At 31.9% G+C, this 23,013-nt stretch overlaps 1 protein-coding gene across 3 annotated transcripts in view; it reads left to right on the top strand.

Annotated features, from left to right (window-relative positions):
- The window catches only part of fng (Fringe glycosyltransferase), a 118,122-nt gene that overhangs the window by 15,917 nt on the left and 79,192 nt on the right, over window positions 1–23,013 (top strand). For all 3 annotated transcript variants that reach the window (XR_015544265.1, XR_015544266.1, XM_087403529.1), the window contains exon 4: window positions 3,706–3,808. Coding sequence is in view for 1 of the 3 variants with exons in the window: in XM_087403529.1 (XP_087259655.1) it covers window positions 3,706–3,808 (103 nt within the window). In the remaining 2 variants the exon portion in view is untranslated. The remainder of the gene's footprint in view (window positions 1–3,705; window positions 3,809–23,013) is intronic.

The raw sequence follows: 23,013 nt of genomic DNA on the forward strand, positions 1-23,013 counted from the left end.
CTACTATTATTCAGTTGTACACTGCTCTATTTCAATTTTTTATGATCTGACTTTTAATCTTGTTAAAAAATTTAATATTTAATACATTTAATACATTTAATGTATATAATTTAATATTTCAATAATAAATTAAACAATCAGGATATGAAACAATAAATAAATTAATTGTTAATTAAAGAAATGAAAGATTTGCTTTGTTATGTAATGATGCTTTTAATTTGCTATGATATAATTTTTGTTTTTGCTAGGATTTACAGTATAATAGTAAAATGCATAAAATGATATCAGAGATCAATTTAGAATTAATTACGCGTTATATGAGTAATTGAAATAATATAATTATTTTAATTATTTATATAACATATAATTATAATTATATAATTAAATCATTATATTGCATTTCACGTTGTCTGCCACATTTGCAGAACACAATATAAAATTATAGGAGAATTCTTATTTCAAAATACACATTTGATACCGATAGTAATATAGAATATTAACTATTACACATATTTTTCAATTATAACATTATCGCGCAACTAATCGAGATTGCGTTTATATTAAGTTTAATATAACGCTTTTTTCTCTTTTCTTCTCTTGTTTATTTTCATTACCTTTTAGAGATGATATCGCCGTTATTTTTTCCATGCATAAAAAATTTATTCCGATTTATTTCGATTTTTTTTGCCGTCCTTAGTTTGCAGCAATATTAATATGGAATAATCTCATATTTTCAAATATCATGCATAATCGCTTTACCGATTGCAGTTTTATAAACGAAAATTTACATGAGCAATAATGCTGAATATTGTCACGTTGATCATCTCAAGGTTCTGAGAACACCTGTCGATTATTACGAGAACGTAACATTTTCCTCAATAAATGACTCTATTAAAAAACCCAAGCGAAATACGTATATTCCATGTGTAAGACAAGACACGGATAATTACGACGGCGGGCTTAATGGTCGCCCTCATTTATGCGATAATTGCTGGCGAAATGAACGCGTGTGCAAGAGTTTGTTTCGTTCATTCGTAGGAGCTGAGTTGCTCGTCAATCATTTCGAAAGTTTAGTCATATCTGCGTCTCAGTCGTCCGTTCAGAAAGTCGAATTAAAGTGCGGTTTATTTGGATAATTGCTTGGAGCATGTCTAAATCGAGAGCGGTGAAACAATGAAAAAGTGTGATATGATTTCTATTTTATCTATTATTTATACGTTTTACTATTTTATCATTTAATATTACGAGACATAATCTATCGTCTTTTTGAACAAAATAAATGTTTTAAGGAAACTAGATAAAAGCTAAATTAATTTTATAAATTTTTATAAATTTTATAAATTTGTAAACTAACAAATTTGCTAAATTCTTCAATTTCTAATGCATATTTTTTTACCTTTTTTTAAATTTATGAAAATATTTTAATCAAATTAATGTGATGTATTAATTTCAATTGTATTTCTCAAATGAGGAAGATAAAATTATTTTGTTATATACGAATTGATCTTGTTTTTTTAAAGATATTCTTTTATTTGAAAATCTTATCGTTTTATTAATTATTGCGATGCGAATATGTTAACACATCAGTATTGGATAATTACTTACTGATCGAGACACCGGGTGTCCAATAAAGAGAAATCGATGTGTCGAAAGAGGCAGAGGGCACGTGTGCGAGCTGTTCGATAAATTCCACGATATTCTACATAGGTGTTAGACCGACCGGTTTGCAAACTCTGCACGCAAATACGCTGCACGAGATGCAATGATCGATAGATCAATCAATTGCGTCGATAACCTCTTTACGTGAAGAGTAAGAGCTTCGTCATCAAATTCTTGGAACAAATATTCATAATTAGATTAATAAATAAATTAACTTTATTAACTGTTTATTAAAATAGATTAAAATTAATTACAAAAAATTATTTGCTTAAATTAATTGTAGTTTATTTATTTTTAATCTTTGTTAATGTTCCTTTTTTGAAAATTTATTATTGCATTAAGAAATAAAAGTGCACTCGTTTTTAATTAATTTCAATAGGAATATTTTTCCTTTTACTAAAATTTATTTAAACGCAATTATGATAGATATTTTCTTTCGTATTCAATTCCGTTATACATAAAATTTAATAAGAATTTAAATAGAATTTATAAATTTTACTGAAATTTAATGTAGCCATTTCTAAAATAAATGATGATATCAAGATTTTATTATTACTGAAGCAAATTTTCGTGTTCTTTTTGTAACATAATCGCGTTCATCGTTTGCTTTAGTTGCAATGTAAGTTAGCTTATAATAACAATGGCGTACTCTGACCGGCGATATCATTGCCAACCTACTATGGAGTGCATCCCAATTGTACCCTCGGGCACGGATGTAGATGACGAGCAGGCGGAGAAAGCGGATGATGAGAAATGGCTAAGGAAGAACGGAAAGATGCATCGCGAATGTGAATGATACTCACAAGTGGACGGGGTGAAAAACAAGTTCTCGTTATTTCGTTATTTCATCTGGACAATGACACTGTTTCTCGCGTCCGAGTACAAGAAAGGAAACGAAAGAAAGAAATTGTAAGGGGAAAGCATCGCAATTACGAGACTTTCGCACGCGAGATGAAATGATATTGAAGATTCATTTAAATGATGAAAGTGTCGAATGCACGACCGTCGTAGGATATTCTTGTATAAAAAAAGATGAAATCGCGTGGATTACCGTAACGCACGCAGGCGCTCCTATAATAAACTCGATATTATTTCATACTTTGCTCATAACTCGAGCCACGCATTAGTCACGAGCGGAGGCAGAAGCGTGGGTGGACGCCGGTCCCGAGGAGGATAATATCGAGTGCGGAAGGTCGCAGGAGGAGGGATGAGCACGCGAACCCTCGGGCACCGTCCGACATTTGACCTCACCACGCGCTCTGCACCGGTTTGCACCTCCGCATCGGCCATTTCTCATTACCATTTCTACCTGACTCGAACTCGATCCATCCTTTGCGATTTATCCAGGTGTGGATGCCGACAATCTTGCGCGGGAGATCTCATGTAATGACACCACAAAAAATACCGGTTATGTAAGAATTAATTCGATAGGTTACATAGCATTTGCTTGCTTTTTATTCAAATTGTTTTTACTAAGAACAAAGTATATTTATTACTTTATCGATGTATATTTGTAATTTTACTATGATAAAACTAATTATTATGTTTTATAATAATTGAAAAGAATAATAATTGTGATTGTTTATACGTATTATTCTAAATTATAAATATAAAATCAAATGTCTTAATGTATGTCTTAGTTGATACGTTGTAACGTGCCAATGACTCAAAGCTTGTTACTGAATGTTGTTATTGTTATAAGTAAGTCAGTCACGTTACGACAGAGCTAATAAATACGATCGTTATGGTAATGAATTTTTACTTCGAATTTCTTTTTCTTTTCACGTATAGTTTAATTTAAAATAATTCTTCGAATACGATTAATAAATTATTTCCGATTTGATAGTTTGGTATAAAGGATATCCCGTGTGCATATCATCGATCGTGATACAGCCTCTTCTCGAAAGGATGATTCTCGCTCCTGAAGAAGCGAGAACCATCAGCCCGAATTAATTAGACTGCCGTAGCAGCAGCTCACGAGGATGATTATTAACCTCTTAATTAATTGCACGCCCACCACATTCAGCTTCCTTTCTTTGCTTTCAGATGGCCACATGATCAACACTAAGTGTTCATCCTCGCACAATCGGCGGGCCCTTTGTTGCAAGATGTCGGTGGAATTCGACAGATTTCTCGACAGCGGTCGAAAGTGAGTACTATTTTAATCTTCAAAAATTTAGCGAATATATATGTCAACAATTATAAAAATCTAACAAAATTATAAAAATATAATATACGGGAATGTTACTTCATAAAAGTAACGCGTTACCATAACCATTACTTTTTAAAAGTCTTATAAAAAGTTTTATAAAAAGCTATCATTATTAATTTTGAAAAGTAACGATTCAGTATTATATAAAAAAATAATGACAAAAAAAATAATAGTTTCAATAGCACTTTTCACATATAAATAAAAAATAATTCAATGCTTAATTAAATAAATTAAAATAATCCATTAAAGGGGTCAGAGCACAAGCAAGATATTCTTCACTATGATTATAAATTATTAAACTTTATATTTAACTAATCAAAATACAAACGTTTCGACCTTCCATCCGATCATTTTCAATGTTACAACTATCGTCTACATTAAAACAATTATAATGACACACTAAAAATTTCAGAAATTGCTTCAAAATTAAGGTTTTTAATATTATAAGCGCTAGACTTTTCTGGAATTTTTAGTCATTATAATTGTTTGTAGACGGTAGTTGTAATATTGAAAATGACCGGAAGATCGAAATCTGTATTTTGATTAGTTAAATATAAAGTTTAATTAATTTAAATAATTTATAACAATAGTGAAGAATATCTTGCTTGTGCTCTGAGCCCTTTAACGGATTATTTAAATTTATTTAATTAAGCATTGAATTACTTTTTACTTATATATGAAAAGTGCTATTGAAACTGTCATTATTTTTTTATATTAATAAAATATTGTGCTAACTTCACAAATTTCTTCTGCACTTTATCTCATACATAGATTTAGCACTAATAAGATTAGTAAGACTAATAAGACTACGCAATTGTCTCGTATGGGAAGGAACAATACTATCGCAATCTATTCTTGGAACAATTATTCGATCTCGGACACGTCGAATGATCTGATAAACCGGAAGGATACCCGGTATATCGCCATCCAGACAAATAAATATTACTGGTAAAGAGAGGCTTTATGTCTGATATCGAGTTTATCCAGTTTCAGACATGCGTCTCTTTTCTTCGAATAGAGACGCATGTCTGAGATAGAGAGTCCGAGTCTTCAGTATCGATTCTTGGTATTATATCGATATTACTCGATATAAGACGTATCCTATTCTATGTTTGCTAATGTATACTGTATATATACGCATTCATAGCGAACAAGGCATTCAATGGCACGTTACATTCCTTTACAGACGTATGAGTGAAATATTGACGATTTCAAGTCGGAGATTTGTGCGACAGATTATATCTGACAATGAGTAGATAGGTAGATATATAGAAAGATACACTTTCGGTGAGAGACAGTATTACATACTTCTTTCTCGTATATGAGATTGATATGTGACATTGTCACTGTTCGTAGTTTGACATTACGAATGAGATTGAGTTTGACATTTAGCTCGAGAAATTTAAATCAATTCGCTATTCTTTCTTTCAAACGAATCCTTGTTAAGTGTCCGATTTTGAGTTTGAGGAAACTTGATAGATGTATAAAATGATACAATCAATGAAGCTATATTTTATTTCTGCTGACGTCACGTCTAACAATTAAATTTCTTTAACAAGTTACATAATATCTTAACATCGTTTAAAATAATAAATTTTTTTCTAATTTTAATATTCTTTTTATTTATAATTTGGATTTTGTGTATTTTTAAATAATTTTTGAAACTTAAGTTTTTAAATATTTTTAGTATTTTAATTATTTTTTCGGAGAATTTATAAGGAATTTTAATATATTTAGTTATTGGAAAGTTTTTAGTATATTTAGTCAGTGCTCGTAATATAATCTATTTTCCATTTTAACTCGAGCGTATCGTTTAACCTAGAGTTTCTCAAGCTTTTATTTTCTTTTCTCTTCAGCCGAACGTATATCGATATAATGGACGCGCGTATCGCGCGCGCTCTGAACAATCTCGGAGTATGAAGAGACGTTAATGGATTTGCATAGGTGCGTTTTTCAAGTGTGGAAAACGACAGCCGATGTATTAAAAAAAAAAAAGGAATATGGTTTAAACGCGACTATGGGTAAACTTCGGTAACCCGCCCGGAACTTCCGCGTTGTTTGCGTACGAAAGTGTTATTGCTACGACTTGACCATCGAAATTTCATGTTTGCACAAGGTAGCTTAAACGCCGACTGACGTACGCGGTTCTACACATTCACACAAACACACACGCCGGTTACGCATCGTCAAAATATTATCTCTATGTGAAGTGGTAGCGCCTAGAAAAACACATCTAATGGCTTGTTGCCGTCACAGACTCCGTCGCAAACCAATTAACGTGGTCGGCCTTTCCTTTCATTTCGGGAAAGACATCTTTTTTAAGATTTATTTATACGTGCGTACAGTTTTAAACCGGAAGAGAAATTCGTCAACGTAATCTTTTTAGATTGTTGTTTCAATTTTCTTTCTTATATCGAACGTGTAATCTTTTCTCTGTTAAAGAATTCTGAAAATATATAAACAGTGTTTGTTTTTGCACAAAACTTTGCATTACACGTGTTACACATCTGATATTATTAGAAAAATATATGGAAAATTTTGCCACTATCACATTCTTTGCTGGTTATTGAAAAGTACCGCTTGTATCTACAGTATATAAGTAATACTCTCTGTATATGTGTTTTATTTGGTTTATTATGATATGTTCTTCCGTGCTCGTAAAATAGTAAGCCTCTCGTCTTTGATCTTGTATTTCTATTCATGTACCGTCGCACATTTTCTTTAGCTTACTTGCTTCTACCTAAACAGGCGGTTTAAGTACCGACGACGGATTGTTATGAGAAATTAGCTTACTGAATACTCGACAGAGTTAAGTCCTTTGTTATACGTGCGTTAAACTGTTTGAATTACTTGTTTAAATAATATCTCTCTTTCTTTTTCCATTGCTTTTACGCTTCTTATTCGCATTTGTGATACAATTTCTAAAAATGTGGGAACAATTTACACAATATTTTTGTACATTAAAATCGAGACGACTGGAATTTGTTACAGGAATGTTCATTTAAAGCAGTTAATATCGCTAAATCTTTTTGATGAATAAACACGCGTTTTTCGTGGTTTCTCTTAAGCCATTTCAAAATGGCTCACAGAGAGAGCATTCCTTTGTGCTCTTTCAAAAAGTCTACAATACGCTACGATATTCTGTATGGTACGAAAACGATGAGAAGAAAGAGGAAGGTAGGGAAGGAGAGTAGAGCGGTGTCTCTCATCGAGCTCGTCCTCGTGTCGAGACAGGCGGGGAGAGATTAAAGACGGAGGGAAGTGGTACCAGCTGGCCAGGAGGAGACGTTTCAATCTCTTTCTCTTCCTTCTTCCTACCAACTACTGAAGCCTTTCGAGAGGGCATCGAAGCATCGAGAAGACGACAGGAGATAGCCGGAGAAAGGGAAAAAGTGTCTCAAATGTCACATGCGGGTCTGCTGTGTTTCTTATTGCTCTTCCCGTGTTTAACTACCTTCCTTCTACGGAAAATCTGTCTCTCATCCTTCCAGATTTATTTTTTTTTCCTATTTTGCATATATATTATATGAAAAAAAAAAAAAAAAGAAATAATGTCGAAGGTTTCACGAAAATAAAAGTTTAAATAAGAATATGTTAGATAATTATAAATTATAAATAATTCTTCAGAAAAATTCATCTGCCGTTCTTTCCCGTGCGAAACAATTACGTGGGTAATGTTATTAGTACGCTAAATGTAGAGTATGAGCGGGATAAGTGCAGAAACGGATGCGAAAGAAATTTCCACTTTATTGCTAGTCTTTATTGTAGGAGAGAAGTAGTTTTAGTTTTCTGAGGTACCGCTAGCTGACACGTTATAAACTCTGTATTATTACGTCACGATATATAATGTTACTAGAAAAGCTACTAGAAAATATAACAGCGAACCACAATAAATTTTATTTTACATACATGGAGGCTGAAGCACTATTTTTGCAGCAAACTATATTTATTGTGCAGTTTATGTTAAGAATAATCTTTCTCGATTCATTGAGAATGTTATTAAAATTTAATTCGATAGATGTAATGAAACGATAAATACAAGATATTTACTATTTGCATTATTTTATATATACATTATTTTAGATTTGTATTATACAATGTTTTTATTAAAAATTCGTTAAATGATAGTTTAAACAAAATAATTTGGCAAAATTTATTTGAAAACGAAATTAATTATGAAATAAAAACTTAATTTTCAGATTTTAATTGCACTGTATACATCTTTATTTAAAATAATTATAAATAGTAAATTATAAATATTATAAATAAAATATTAAATAATTTTTTTCAGAACTCATGATAACATAAAGAGTTCAGATTATAGTCACATTTAACACAAGTATTGAAATGTTACAACAGTATCAAACTGAATTACGCTAATTAATAAGAATAATATACGAAAGAATAATATCCATAATTTTTTATTATTCCGGCAAACAAAGAACTAAATTTTTAAAAATATTTTTAAGAAATTTAAATTTAAAAAGTCTTAAGAAGATAGATAAATCATACATTTATAAAGTTTAACAAATTTAAATATATTCATTATACACGCATTTAAATTTCTTGAAAAAGGAACGTATTAACAGTTATAGCCGAGATATCATCAATATTTTTAAATAGATTTCGTAACTGTGAGATTAATTTGACTAAGATAATACGTGTTTCTTTTTGAGGCGTGGAATTTCAATGTTTTACTGCTGAACGCGTTACGACTTCTCATCCGTTTAAATTATCACCGACAATTTCACACTTTGCTTCGTTCAATTATGCAAACGTTTTACGCATAGCCACTTAGATCCTTAGTGGGATAAAGAACTGTGGAGTAAATTACTTTACGTTAGAATACATTTTGATGATATTTTTAGAAATCACTCTCCCGAAAGCAATTTTATTAAAACTTGTATCTATTTATTTTTATTTTATCCACTTTTATATAATTTTTAACAAAGAATTCAATTCTTTAATTTAATTTATTATATTTTAATTTTTTCAAATTTATTGTAATTTTTTTTTGTATTTAGTATTTAATCATGAAATTAATTTGCAATATAGCTTATAGTATGATAGTTGCTGCAAACTATTACTAATAACTATTTCGTCTGGTAAAAGGATCTCTACAGGCTGAGGAATGCACGCTTCAAGTCATCTTATCGTATTCCAGACAAGGCCCTACACAGTTTGCATAACGATATCACCTATCACACGTTCAAATAATACTTTTTCCAAGAAGCCTTAATCTGATATATTCGATACTTGGCAATCTTTTAAGCATAACATAGCATAAAATAATATTTGAGCATCCTATATTTTGGAGAAAGTAGGATATTTCTTATCAGAAATACAGTTTTTAATCTTTATGATTATTTGAAATATAGTTTAAAATTTTTATTTTCCAATTTTTATCTTTAATATGTATTGTATTTGCAAATGTATTTTATATTTAGTATTTATTGTATTTAATTTTGCATTCATTGTCGTTTAATACGGCGAAACGATTAAAAAAAGTGGCATATCATTTACGTTCATAGCAATTTTCAAGCAAAATCAATTTTGTAAGATCTACTTTATATGCAACTTTTCAGAATCGATTTATGGACACTTTATTGAATTGCCACGATATACATATGTTAATATTGATACACGTATAAGTGCGCATTCGCATGTTGATCTCCATTCGCACGCACTGACTTCAATAAGTGCTGCAAATTAGAACATTTTTTTTTTTTTCGTATTACATTTCTTTCGCTCTCTTTTTCTCAAATACCGTCGCTTCGAATGATCTCTTGGTAATTACGGATATCCTTGGATACAATTATCCAGCGCCACGAGCGCACAGCACATCGGGACAAAAAACTTGCACCGCTCCTGGACGTGGAGTTGCCGCAATGGTTAACGTCGCGTGACCGCGTATTATACATATACAGGGCTGCCGGTAATGCCGCGTAATAAGCGTTTAGAGATGTCGGTAGGACCGTCTTGTGCTTTTCTCTTTTTTTTTGTTTTCCGCTACTCATCGTTTTTATCCATCCCGTGATTCCATCCCGTGGGCGCTGCGCCCTACATGCGTCTAGATTTCTCAACACCTTAATATGATAAATTATACTTGATATGTTTCTATTATACCGAGTCTGCGTTTATTATTTTAATCATGCTTTTTTTTTGCAATTATACTCAAATCATTCTTGTTCTCTACTTTCTAAAACCTATCGAGTTATTTATTAAGCAAGAAACTTATCTTTCTGGAATTGTACTAATTTCTCTATAATTTGTAATTTATAATTCGTTTCGTTTTTTTGGGAGACTTAATAACAGCAGTTCTGCTGGTGCCTCACCATTTGGGTATGCTTTGTAATTTCTCTATACATAATAAATAAATAAATAAATAAATAAATAAATATTTAAATAAAATCTTTAGAAATTATTTGTAAGATACTATTTTTCTTTATTTGTTACATAAAGGATTTATTTTACAATACAATTGGATATAATTATTACACAGGAAATTGAAATTTTTGCACTAAAATTGAAATAAGAATAATTTAATAGATAAATGAAAAACGAAATTATGCATAAATTGCAGACATAGCAGTCTGTTAATGTTTTATACAGACGCATTTATTTTAATTTTATATTTTAGTAAAATTGTGCAATATAAAATCATATATTATATACATGTTAATATATTGTACATTGATATATACATTTTATATATATATATATATATATATATATATATATATATAATATACTATATTCTAATAATTAATTGAATATTTATAAAAGTTTGATTAGTTTCAAATATTTCTTTTTAAACCGGATTTATATCAAATAAACGAACACGAACAAACTCAGTTTATCGAACGAAATGTAAAATGTGTATTTCCGATTTCTCATTTGTGATAATAGGTTACAGGCATTAAAATTAATTTGAAAAATACAAGAAACAGGATATTCATCTTAAAAATTAAGTACAATACACAAAGCGTGTATTTAATCCATAATATATTCAAATACTCTTTGTAACGGCGACGAATTAATTGCCATTCTTAGCGTTTGATGGCGTCCTTGTATCAAACTATTGTGTATATGTATTATGTGGTTGTCTCGTCATTTGTACGCGAGTCGCGAGTCGCGAGACGTGTGAGAACTGATATTGCTTCGTGTATTATCGTATTATCTTTCAACATACAATCGAATAGCAAAGATCAGAAGAACATGAAAATTTATATCCCATAAAATTGGAAATAATAATCGGTAATTATTTATTATAACTAAATTAATTATCTTGCATAGTTTAATGTAGCAATAAAGAATCGAGGCAATATTGAACGGTTTAATGTAGATAAATAGTAAGATAAAAGAATAAAGAATCGAGACAATATTATATGATCGTTTTATGATATTTATGAGCAATAATATCTTCTTTAATTATTTAAATTCACATAAATCTTGCGTTGCTTTATGAACTTTTATTTTGTCTGTAATTCCAATAAAAAGAATATTGCGCCGATATGAATTATTAATGAGAAATTGGAAATATAACTTACAGGGAAATGATTAGAATATTTAATGTACATTTATTTTATGCCGAATATTTCGCAGCGAATTGATTCCTTCGCGTTGGTATTTTGCGACGCACGTCGTGCTTACACGACGCGTCGACCTTGTATTATACATGGGAGAAGTCGAATCGGTAAACAACTTCGTGTATGGTAGTATTACTTCTCGAAACGCGATAGGGACAAGAACTAACAATAATAAGAAATGCCAAACACGATCCTTCGCTACGAAGATATTTAGAGATTGTCGTGTGTCAATTTATTGCCGCGATTCGTAATAATATCGAGACAACGATTATTTATCGTAACAGATACACTTTTCATGATTTATACAAATTTATTCGAAATAGAAATTGAAGCAAGCCAACGTGACTCTTTTTTAGATTATTACACTTGATATTTAAGATGAAGGATCAAACTTGACGTTTATATGTCGACGATATTGATACAATCGTTTTAAAAGCCGTTCTAATTTTGTACGTTGCATGTGATTATTCGAGAATATGAAATGTGCCGTGCGATCGATGTACTCTGATAATTATAATGCATGCGCGATTGTAATTTATAATTAAACAAAAATAAATTGGGTGGTACGGTAAAGCTAAAGCTTACTGCACGAATTCAACATCTATAAGAAGATTTGATGGTTCAACAAATCGCTATATAATGTTGTTCAGCTGTCAACTTTGCTTTAACATAAAAAACTAACTGTCCATTACGTATACAAATTTTAGTCGTAATCATAAAACCGGAAGCAAATTGATCAATCACAGTCGAGAATTTAAAAATTGTGAGATCGCAATTTTAATTGTGATTGATCGATTTGCTTGAGACTTTATGACTAAAAATTTTGTATGTGTAATGATCTTTATGACTGTAGATTTGCTGAATCAGTGAGATCAGTGAGAATCAGTGAAGTTTTTAATTCCGTGTGTTTTTTTTCTGTGATATGTATCTACGAAGAAGGAACAATGAAGGAACCTGAGCTATCGCAAGTATCAAGGTAAAATAATTATTTATGCATCGTGATTTACCCTGTTCGATAATTATTCGAAGTATTTAGCATAAAATACGTATTAGTCATATCCTTCATAACAGTGTTCTTGATCTCGATTTTAATCTTTAACAGCAGACTATCGAATCTTGTTCCTTTTAATTCCCTTCTAATTCCTTCGACATGATATTTTAGTTCGGGCGTGGGTCGCTGAGACGAAGGATCGAAACGTTCATTGTAATCTTACCTTAAACAGACGTGTCTTGTAGATGCAGGTGTATCACGCGTCTTCCAAAACGTGATAGGAATTCTAGTAATTCATTCTTCCTTTCCTCGAAACTGTGTGGACGTGAGGAATATTATTTCTCTCATTGCGATGCATATATGCACTTACGAGGCCTTATACTCTGTACAACATAAACATTTTGAGGAGAGATAAAAAATATTTTCGTAAAATAGAGATTTAACTAGATTTAACTTTTATAATTTTCTGACCTGGACTTTAACTTTAGTAGAAGATATATTATAGTATCGAGTGAATGACGGACTTGATATCTTAAATTACTCTTATTAACAAGTATCTGCCATGATTAAATCTTTTTTTATCGATCACGAAGCGTCAAGTTAATTTTATGCATGCGTGAACGTCTCTTAAGTGTCGGTATTGCCATCGATCATTTAACCGGATCGACCGTTCGTCTCAGGGCGCGCAATTGATTTATTTAACGCTCGATCGTTGAACCGTAGTCGTGGCAATTGACTTGATTTGTCGTTGCGTAACTTCAATAAAATTAATCGGAGTATGATCGTCACGCATCATTATTATCGAAATCGTCGACTCGTTCCGTGTAGAAAATCGCGGTTAATGCGTGTTCGCATCGAGCACGACTTTGTTACCGGATTATTACTCGACGATTGATCCTCTTTCAGGAGGCGCAGCCTCTTTCCAGTAATTTTCAGTATAATTCTGCACGTAGACATGGAAGAGATTGCATTAGGAACTGCAAGAAAAAGCAAATCTCGTGCGCGAAAGTAGATCCCAGAGGCAAAACATACTCTTGAAGGAATTGCTTTGAAGAATTGTGAATATTCGCAAGTGGTACGTCGCTTTCAACTGATATGATACACAAAAATATTTAGTCTAAATATTTAAGAAAATAATTATTAATGTAATTACGCATATGGTTCATTTTAATTATTTTTATTAATAATAATTTATTGATTTATATTAATTACTTTTATTAATTTTTTACCAGTCATTAATTATCCATTTTTACTAAATTTAAATAGTAATTTTATACAAATTGGTCTCTATCGAACTTTTTTCAATGTTAAGATTCAATATCCGAGCATAAACAATCATAGAGTTTCTTTATTTAAAAGTAATATTGCAAGAAAGTCATCATCCCTTTATATGTTCCAACAAATGTACCGCAATTTGCGAGTCACTTTTCTTAAATGCCTCGATATCTCGATAAATAAAGGCAGAATTCTATCCCACGTATCTTTCAACGCTCTACAGTTGTTCGGAATAATCGGCATTTATAAAATCTCGCATAAAAATTCTGAGACCGTTTACGACCACGCGATTCCGCCGACCGGTAAGATCACGGTGTCGTTCGCGGATGTGATTTATTTTATATTCAGATTTTCACGGCGAGAAGGCGCGTAAAGTATGTACGATAGTAACACGCGGTACGTATACTTCTCAAAGCCCAATGGATTTACATCGTTGCACGAACTCGTTCGGTAACAGGTCGGGCGCGCGTATACACACGCATATACGCACATACGCACATACATTCATACGGCGAGCGCGTATTGCCATTTGCAGATCGCCGATGTACGACGGGTTCGTGCGGCTCTTCTATATGCACCGAAACTGGTTTGCACCTGATACCGACCTCACGATCGAATGACGCGTTTCAATGCGCTCTCCCTCGCCCGTCCCTCTCGATTCTTCTCTCTTAGGCTTTCGCCTTTTTCTTCTTATAACCGCCCTACGGAGATATCGTGGATCACGCGAGTCCCCTCGGGCTCATTTAATTCGTTCTTTCGTACCGCGATGTTTGCTCTCGTGGGATAAGATATCCCGATCATTAGAATTATGTTTAACATACTAGAGGTACAAAGCGCGGCAAACATATTTCGCGCTTTGTCCAATTAACTGATGATTTAATCTCATGCTTATGACAATTTTTTTTATGTTTAAAGAACAATAAGTTATCACGAGAGTAATAAAGATTCGAGACATTTCGAGACATTTGTTTGTATTGTATATAAGATAAGGAAATGTGGTCAACTCGGACTCGAAGAGTTTCGCCAAGCATGTCGTGATTTTTCGTTTGCGAGATTTCTCTTCCATAAACAAAACGCCAGTTACAATCGAATACTTCGTGCTTTATGATCCGTGGACAATAAATGTCCACGAGCTATCATGCAAGCTGTGTTAAAATAATTCTCGTGCCTTTGGCGCTGTTTTTCTAGAGTAACTCTTAAAACGAAATGAACTTGCAAATAATTAGAATTGATTTCTTTAACGTGTTAACGGATTTATTTGTGCTCAATAACTTAATGGATACATTTTTCAATTTATTACAATAATTATAATAAGATATTTGATTTCTTAAAATATATTTTTTCTGTGAAAATTTTATAATTAAATTCTTAAACTGTAAAAATGAATCAATAATTAGTTTTTTTTTAAATATTATTTACAATATAATTTGTGTATATATCACAGATTGCAAGCAATCATTTGCGAATTCCTGGAATTTCCGATAAGCTCGAATCATTTCAGTGCATATTTTATTTTCTTTATCGTATCTCAAGAGTAGCTCCATATTTCTCTGCATGAATGATTCCATTGAGAACGTGAGTGGATAAGGTCGAGAAAGCAGCTAGTAGGAAGATCGATTCTCAGAGATGCTCGAGTTTAGATTGAGAAAAAAGCGTAAACGAGGTATGGACCTCCGAATTCTGTGAAGTATACTTGAAGTGTTGCATTGATAATACGAAAAAGTAATAAATGACGATTGCATGCCAATCGCGGTACAGTGAGATGGATCCTCGCGGTTCCTTTTTTTTTTTTACCAAGGTCTCAAAAGAAACGTCTTGCCATCCATCGCGAGTACTTGGAAGGTAATTTCTGTTATCAATGTAATATTCTGCAACGAGAAGCCCCGGAAATGGCTCATTGACTCTCGCCGCGTCGCTCATTGCTACATCCGGTGCGATGCTTGCTGGTACACAATATAACTTAATACACTCGAAAGTGGAACAAAAGAGTCTACGTGACGTGTACCGCCTCTGGATTCGTACGCCCGTCTGACCGAAAATTGAGTCGCTTCCTTTTGCGTTGCCGCCCTTCTACTTTCGCGATTGCGACTCACTTCCTTGTCCATTATCTTTTTGGTGACATAAAAGCAAATGTTTGCACGAAGTTGTTCGATAAACGCTTTTGTATCCGTAAATATAGAATAGGTGTTCTTTTATGAAAGGTAGAATGTTTTTTCCACTATTAGATCTTAATTAAAAACTACATTTATTCGCAGTTTTGCAAGTTTTAATATTAAATACTTAATAATTATATCGTTAAATAATTACAATAGTTGTAATGAAAATATTAATAGCTAGCTTAGCTATTAATACTTTCAATTCTAATCTCCTTACAGTCTCTATTTTAGATATCTTATAAAAATTGTAATTAACTAAAAGAGCGCGGTCCATTTTTCATTCCTCAAATAATTCTAAAGTTTTCTTAATCACTGAATGGACATGTATTTAGAATCACGCGTTGCGTGTTGGATGTAGTTTGCACATAATATATTGCTCGCTAGTTATACAATTCTCTCGATCGTTTATTATCGCGTTTTTTTACAATCGCTTCGTGCAACATTACCTCGAGTTGCTTATTACGTTGGCCACGCGCAATCGGTTGTGCTCTCTGATTAACTTAATCTCACTTTCTACTTACAAACCATTTATCTTGGCGTCACGCCCTCGGTTTGAGAGCTACAGAACGTGTATACATGTATTAACGTCGGTATATGTCTTCGACTGCTATTCGGTAGATTTGGCAGCGGATACATTTCAAACTTTATATTGGAGCGCTCGTTCAGAGAGAAGCTTTTGGAAACTTGTAAGTTTCTCGTCGTTTACAAACTAGGCACTCGCAGAGTAGACATGTCTCTCCTTTATAATCTGCTTCTTAACTTTTGCCGCTCTAAAGCTTTCACGTGATCATGTTATTTTTCATTTACATAAAATTCATTAATTTTGCCGAACGTTTTCAATTTAATGCTAATCATAAATTATTTTATTTATTTAGCATAGTTCTTGCACTTTATATATTTTGCACAGTTTTTTTTGTCGATCAAAATGTCAAGAATTTTAATTAAATTTTAATTAAACATTAAACGCCCGTTAAAATTATTATTACACTTTTCAATCTCTCTTTAAATGATGATTTAATGTAATCTAAATAATGATAATAATGCTTATCTCTGATAAATTATTCTTGTTGGTATTAAATTTCTCATATATACAAAATGCAAAGATAACATATTTTTCAAACTTTAACATATCTTTAATTGTAAGATCATATAACGCTGCAGGCGTCTCGACTTACCGAAAATAAAAGCTATGTAAAACAGATTGGGAAATAAAATGTCACGATTCCTGAAACTGTATCTGCGTAATAAAATATTCTCACGACTGCAAAAAAAGAATTCTTGCGGTCGATATATAAGTTTGGCTCATATATCGAGTGTCGTAGAGTTTTTTATTTTGCTCTTGCTTCTTCTCATTTTCTTTTATTCGAATGATTGTGTTTGATTTAAATGTATCATATTCTGAGCTATTTTTTTAATTCGAGTTAGACAAAGAATGTCTCTCTTCAGAATGCACTTTAAAATAACAATATGTAACTACTATATATATATATTATATATATATATATAAAATCTTCATATGTATTTTTGTATGAATAATATTTGTCATGTTTGATGCTATTTTAATTAATTAATATTTAATGTAGACAATCATAAAGAAATTTATAAATTATATATTTACATTTATCTTCAAAAAGATCATAACAAATATTGTATATAAATATTCGGTTTTAGAGGTATTTATTTTTAAACTATAATTTTTTCATTACGAAACTTTACGTATATGAACAATTTGAAAGCCTTACATTTTCTGTAGTACCCTTCAATTACTTCATCAAGCATATGGGCTTTATTAGCTGGCGGTTAAGCTCTCTCGTGTTTGAAAATTCAGAGATGCATCGTAGTTTGCGCTCTCTCAATGCATACGTAAATATAACGTGCGTGTAAACGGTGGCAGAGCCCGCGGCGGAAGACGGCGAATGGTTCATCGTCGGTAAGAGATAAAAGCCCGTTCGTGATGTTCACGGTTAATCCTTGGCAAGGTGCGCGTAATTCCCGTCAGTTCCACTGTACAGTGCAACGCGTTGCCACAATGGTACCATTGCGATGCACCGATGCGCGGTTACAGCCGTCTAGTTTAATTTATTGTACGCCAATGTATATAGTGTACGTTTAATGTACCAAAAAACAGAATATCTAAGATCCCTGACTAACATTGAGAAGTTACTAATCTTTAATTATTAATTAGATGTTTAAATGCACTATTATATTCATCTTAACACTTTGACTTTTCTCTCTCTCTCTCTTTTTCTTAAACTCTATAACATAATTTTAAAGTTATCTATAATAATTTATACAATAACCATTTAAATAATATTGTTTATATATTATATCTGTATTAGAGAGTGAGATAATTACTGAGATTATTCTTAAATATTTTTATACGTATTGATATTCCAAAAATAATATATCAACCTCACTTAACTCTTAACTAATGAGTGTATTATTCATATGATGTAATGAAATTTAACATTAATAACGGATAATAATGGCAATATTATTTGCCAATTATATATTTCGATTTCTCGTGGCTCGTAATGTTGGAATATCGGTACAATTAAATTTTATTCTCTGTAATCTATCTAATGTACATATGCTTATACATATACATATACATACTTTATAATTTGATTCAGAATCATCAACCGCTTTGTAATAGTATATTGATTGATTCTATTATGATATGTTTATTACTCGATACCATTGCTTAATGATCAATAATTTCCTTAAATATATGTACCTTTACATCATATCTGCATAATAATGCATAATATTCTGTCGGAAGAAGTTTCGCATACCTGAATATAAACTGATTTATAACTTTTACTTATAATTATAATAATTATTCCTAGCGAAATTATAATATTTTATCTAAATATTTTTATTATATATAAATATGTTTACTACAATTTTGATTTAAGTCGCATGATCATCAAATTAAAAAATTCTTTTATTTTGATAATTATTAGATATATAAATCGAATATAAAATTTTACGAAATATTTATGCGATCATTCATAAATAATTTGTTTCTAGCTTGACTACATATATATATTCCAATAATTAAAAGAATATCTTATTAAAATTTTATTAAAATTATGTTAAAATTAAAAAATATAATTTTAAATTAGACGCGAGGATATTTCTCTCTTTATTTTTCTTACTTTTGCATTTATTAATTAGTATTTAAAGTTACATTTAAGTACTTTAATTGTTCTTACTGTTGATCGATACAGTTGTCAAATAGCTATCGTTCCTTTCGATAATTCAAGCGAAGTATATTTTTGCGAGACATTTCGTTTCACGACGAAACGAAAATCGACTATCCATCGCGAATTTTGTAACGGCATATCGTTTCGTGATAGTTCCCGCGCCGCTGGGCCCCAAGTTTAATAATCAATAATTTCCCTCTAGCGGCCGCGGGGTTGCACGTGTACGGACCGTGCCGTGATCGTGTCGGACTTACACCGCGTGAATTTTGTCTGTCGTTGATCATCTTCGCGAACGGTGCAGCACCTCGTCATCTGGACGATACTTTTACAGTGACCAGAGATGGGGGCCGGACGCCTCCCTCTTCGAAACTCGGCCTCTCCGCTCTTTATCGTGGTCGTTTTATTTGACAAACAGCGCCCAAGCTATGCACACTTCCTCCGGGAATCTTAGCTTTCAACCGAGCCGTTACAGTGTTCTTGATTTTCGATGCCTCGCGCCCCGGGGCTGCCGATCTATATTATCGTCGCCGGACTCGTCTTCAGAAATTGATGAGGACGAGAAGCTAAAAGGTAATCGCTGTTAAATTTAGTTTATTACTACGGCCATGTAACAATCTGTAGGACATGCCCCGCCATTTGCGAAAAATTGTGAAACACGCGTTATCGAAATCTTTTGGTTTCCATGTAAATTGCCAATATAATCACGATAATCCGTATATAACATTTTTGAAGTAACAAAAATCATTTTTTGTTTTTATAATTTTATTAATTGAAAGGGTTTTATAAGCTTAAAAAGTTAAATTTTTAGAAAACAAAAAACTTCTTATCTTTAAATTTTTCGTGGTATAAATATAATAATTTCCCTCGGATGTATAATAGGTATAAAGAAAAAATTTCAGGTTTTAAACAATTTTGAGGTTCCATTAAAAAAAATTGCTGAATTTATTTAATTTTTGCGAAAATTTCATATTTACTATCTATTTATTCCATAATATTTCACATTTATCTTCTTTTACAATGTTAATAATGATAATGATGAAGAAGAAAATATTATTTAAAATGTAAAGCAATAATTTTTTACTTTTTATTTACTAATTTTACAAATTGCTCTTAACGAAAATGTTCTTTGCAAATATTAAATTTTAAAGCCTCGTCTACAATAACACAGATTGTGTCGCGTGTTATATGAGAATGTCGCAGGAGTGCTTCTATCGCATAATTGTTGCAGTCACATAAGAACTTTTGTCGTACAGAGTTGAGCCAACTTTCTGCGACTGCGACAAGCGTGTCACATGAGCTCAGCCAATCACAGCAGAACAAGTTTGGCGATAGAATTTGTTGTCGAATTGCGTGCAAACACTCCTTGCGATTGTTGTCGACGTTCATTTATGCCTGTTCTACAAAAGTCGCAAGTCGTAAGCCATAAGAAATTAACCAATCATAGTCGATTATTTTTCTCATATTCGATTGTAATTAGTCAATTTTTTATTATGGCTTGCAACCCTATTGTGTAATTGGCCTTATGCCTATTCTACAATAAAGTTGCAAGTCATAAAAAATTGGCCAATTACAATTAAACGTGACAAAAATAATCAACTACGATTTATTAATTTCTTATGGCTTACAGCTTGTGACTTATTGTAGAACAGGCTTTAGCGACATTCTTGCGACATGCAACAAATTTTCCTGCGACACAACCTGTGCGACTATTGTTGATGAGACCTTGCATTTTTCGTTTTCTGTTTAATTCTTGCCGGAACAAAATTGTTCAGATGTAATGCTATCGATAGAGAACAATTTGGCTATTCAAATTTTTTTAAGTTTATTTTTTAAATGGATTTATTTGGTTTTTTGTAAGAAATCTTTTAATTATATATATATATATATACATATATATATATATATATATATAGAGAGAGAGAGAGAGAGATTTAGTTTAGTTAAAACTTAATTATATATTGTAATAATACGATTATATATTACAAAAGTCATAGTCGCTAAAAGAAAGATAAGAGAGCAAAATTAATTCTTTGTAATAATAAAGATAACTCTTATAATATATCTTTGCAATGATACGTAATTCTGTCTTTCATACATAATCTCTCTTGTATAAATTTCATGTCATAAAAATAATTCTTATGTCATAGAAATAATGAAATCTCTGCCGAAATTAATTCTCCATGTAACGGAAGCATCTTAGCAAAATTGTATTTCTCTTGATAACGTGACACTTCCGGTTTCACCTGAGCGGGTTCGTATCAGATGACCAATCAGCTGCCGCTTGCAAGATGTTGCAACGCCTGAGGGCTCCAAGAATTATTGACCTACGACCTCGTTCTTCTGTTGCCTCATACCTCCTTGTCGTCGAGGAGATAGTTCAAATGATTGCGAATTTTCATTGAAAAAAATGCATCGTGTTTTTTTGAGATGACAATCGATAAAAAAATTCTTTTATTAAAATTGTGCTACATCAGTATGTATAATTAATATGCAACACTTTCGATGCGTTAATGCGCATCAATTTATAATGTTACAGGGATGGGGTGATTTCTGAAATATCGTTTGTTGTTTTATTATTTTATTCATATTTTAAATCTTTTTTCCCCGATTATTTTGTATTTTATTTAATTTCTTTTATATATATATATATATATATATATATATATATATATCTATATATTATGTACATTTATTATTCAATCCACTTTTTATGCATTCCACAATATGTGCTGGAATCTGCTTTTAATGGATTCGTTGTTATCACGTTATACATGCTGCCCACAGGTGCAACCTATATTTCTGACGTTATTTGCATGGCGATGTGATAAAATCTCACTCGCATGTGTTAGCTAGGATACACAGGAAATCGAGCAAATCTCCTCTGTCACTTGATACTATCAATTCGTCGTTAACGAGTCTATTCACTGTATTTGTACACTGAATATGTGACGTTATTTTACACTTAATTTTGAAATTGTGTGTGAATGACAAATTACAAATATATTTGATATTTTATTCTAAGAAAACATTGATTTCAAAGAATGTTGTTCCAAAGAGTTTGAAGGAATTAGATCTTTATATAATTTTATTATGTATAATTTTCATCTTTTATTCTTTACTGCTTTCGCAATTTATTCTCATCTGGAAAGAAACCGCGTTTCTCTTTGCTATCCCAGCAATATCGTTGGGTTGTTTCATTATTTTCTATTGTGATCCCATGGTGTGCGTAGCTTTCGCGGTTATGTGGTTACCTGTCCGCCTTCCTCGAGTGCAGGTGCAGCCGATATTTACCATGTTATTTACAATTTACACGGTGAATGCGATAAGATCGGCTGTGCGTGTTCGTAAGCGAAGAATGAACGTGTCAATATTGAAAATATGAAACGATATTTTATTATGCTCCTCGGGAATTATATGTGCATACACTATCGCTTCTTTCCGGGCTGACCTCTTTTATCTTTAATCTTTGTATTACTATGATTTTAACTGTACAATTTTTCCGGCACATTTGAGTCGCGATGTAAAATAACATAATTGCAGATTTAATGTAGAAAGATTATTCTCATTTGCAACCATACGAGTAGCATATGGCATGAGTTAGTGCATTAATTCTGCTTATCACTAGTTGAGAGAGATTATTACGAAGGCTCCTTTGTCGCGCGTGTACGCTCTCTCGGCGATGTTTATTCGCTCTTTAATCTAACGGTTTATTTTATCACTTGCGTAATTACCGTAAATTATTGACGGTTAATTCCCAATTCACCGTATTCATTTAACGCTCCGATAACGACTTTAGCGATCTTACCTGCTCCAGTGTCATCCATTAGTCGTCCGATAGGCGTTCGACATCGACTGGTGATAATTGTGCCGTGTTACAATATTACATTTCGACTTAATATGGTCATCTTATCGTTAAATGTCT

Source organism: Acromyrmex echinatior, chromosome 2 (assembly GCF_024713525.1).
Source record: "Acromyrmex echinatior isolate Ae372 chromosome 2, ASM2471352v2, whole genome shotgun sequence".
Taxonomy (NCBI): domain Eukaryota; kingdom Metazoa; phylum Arthropoda; class Insecta; order Hymenoptera; family Formicidae; genus Acromyrmex; species Acromyrmex echinatior.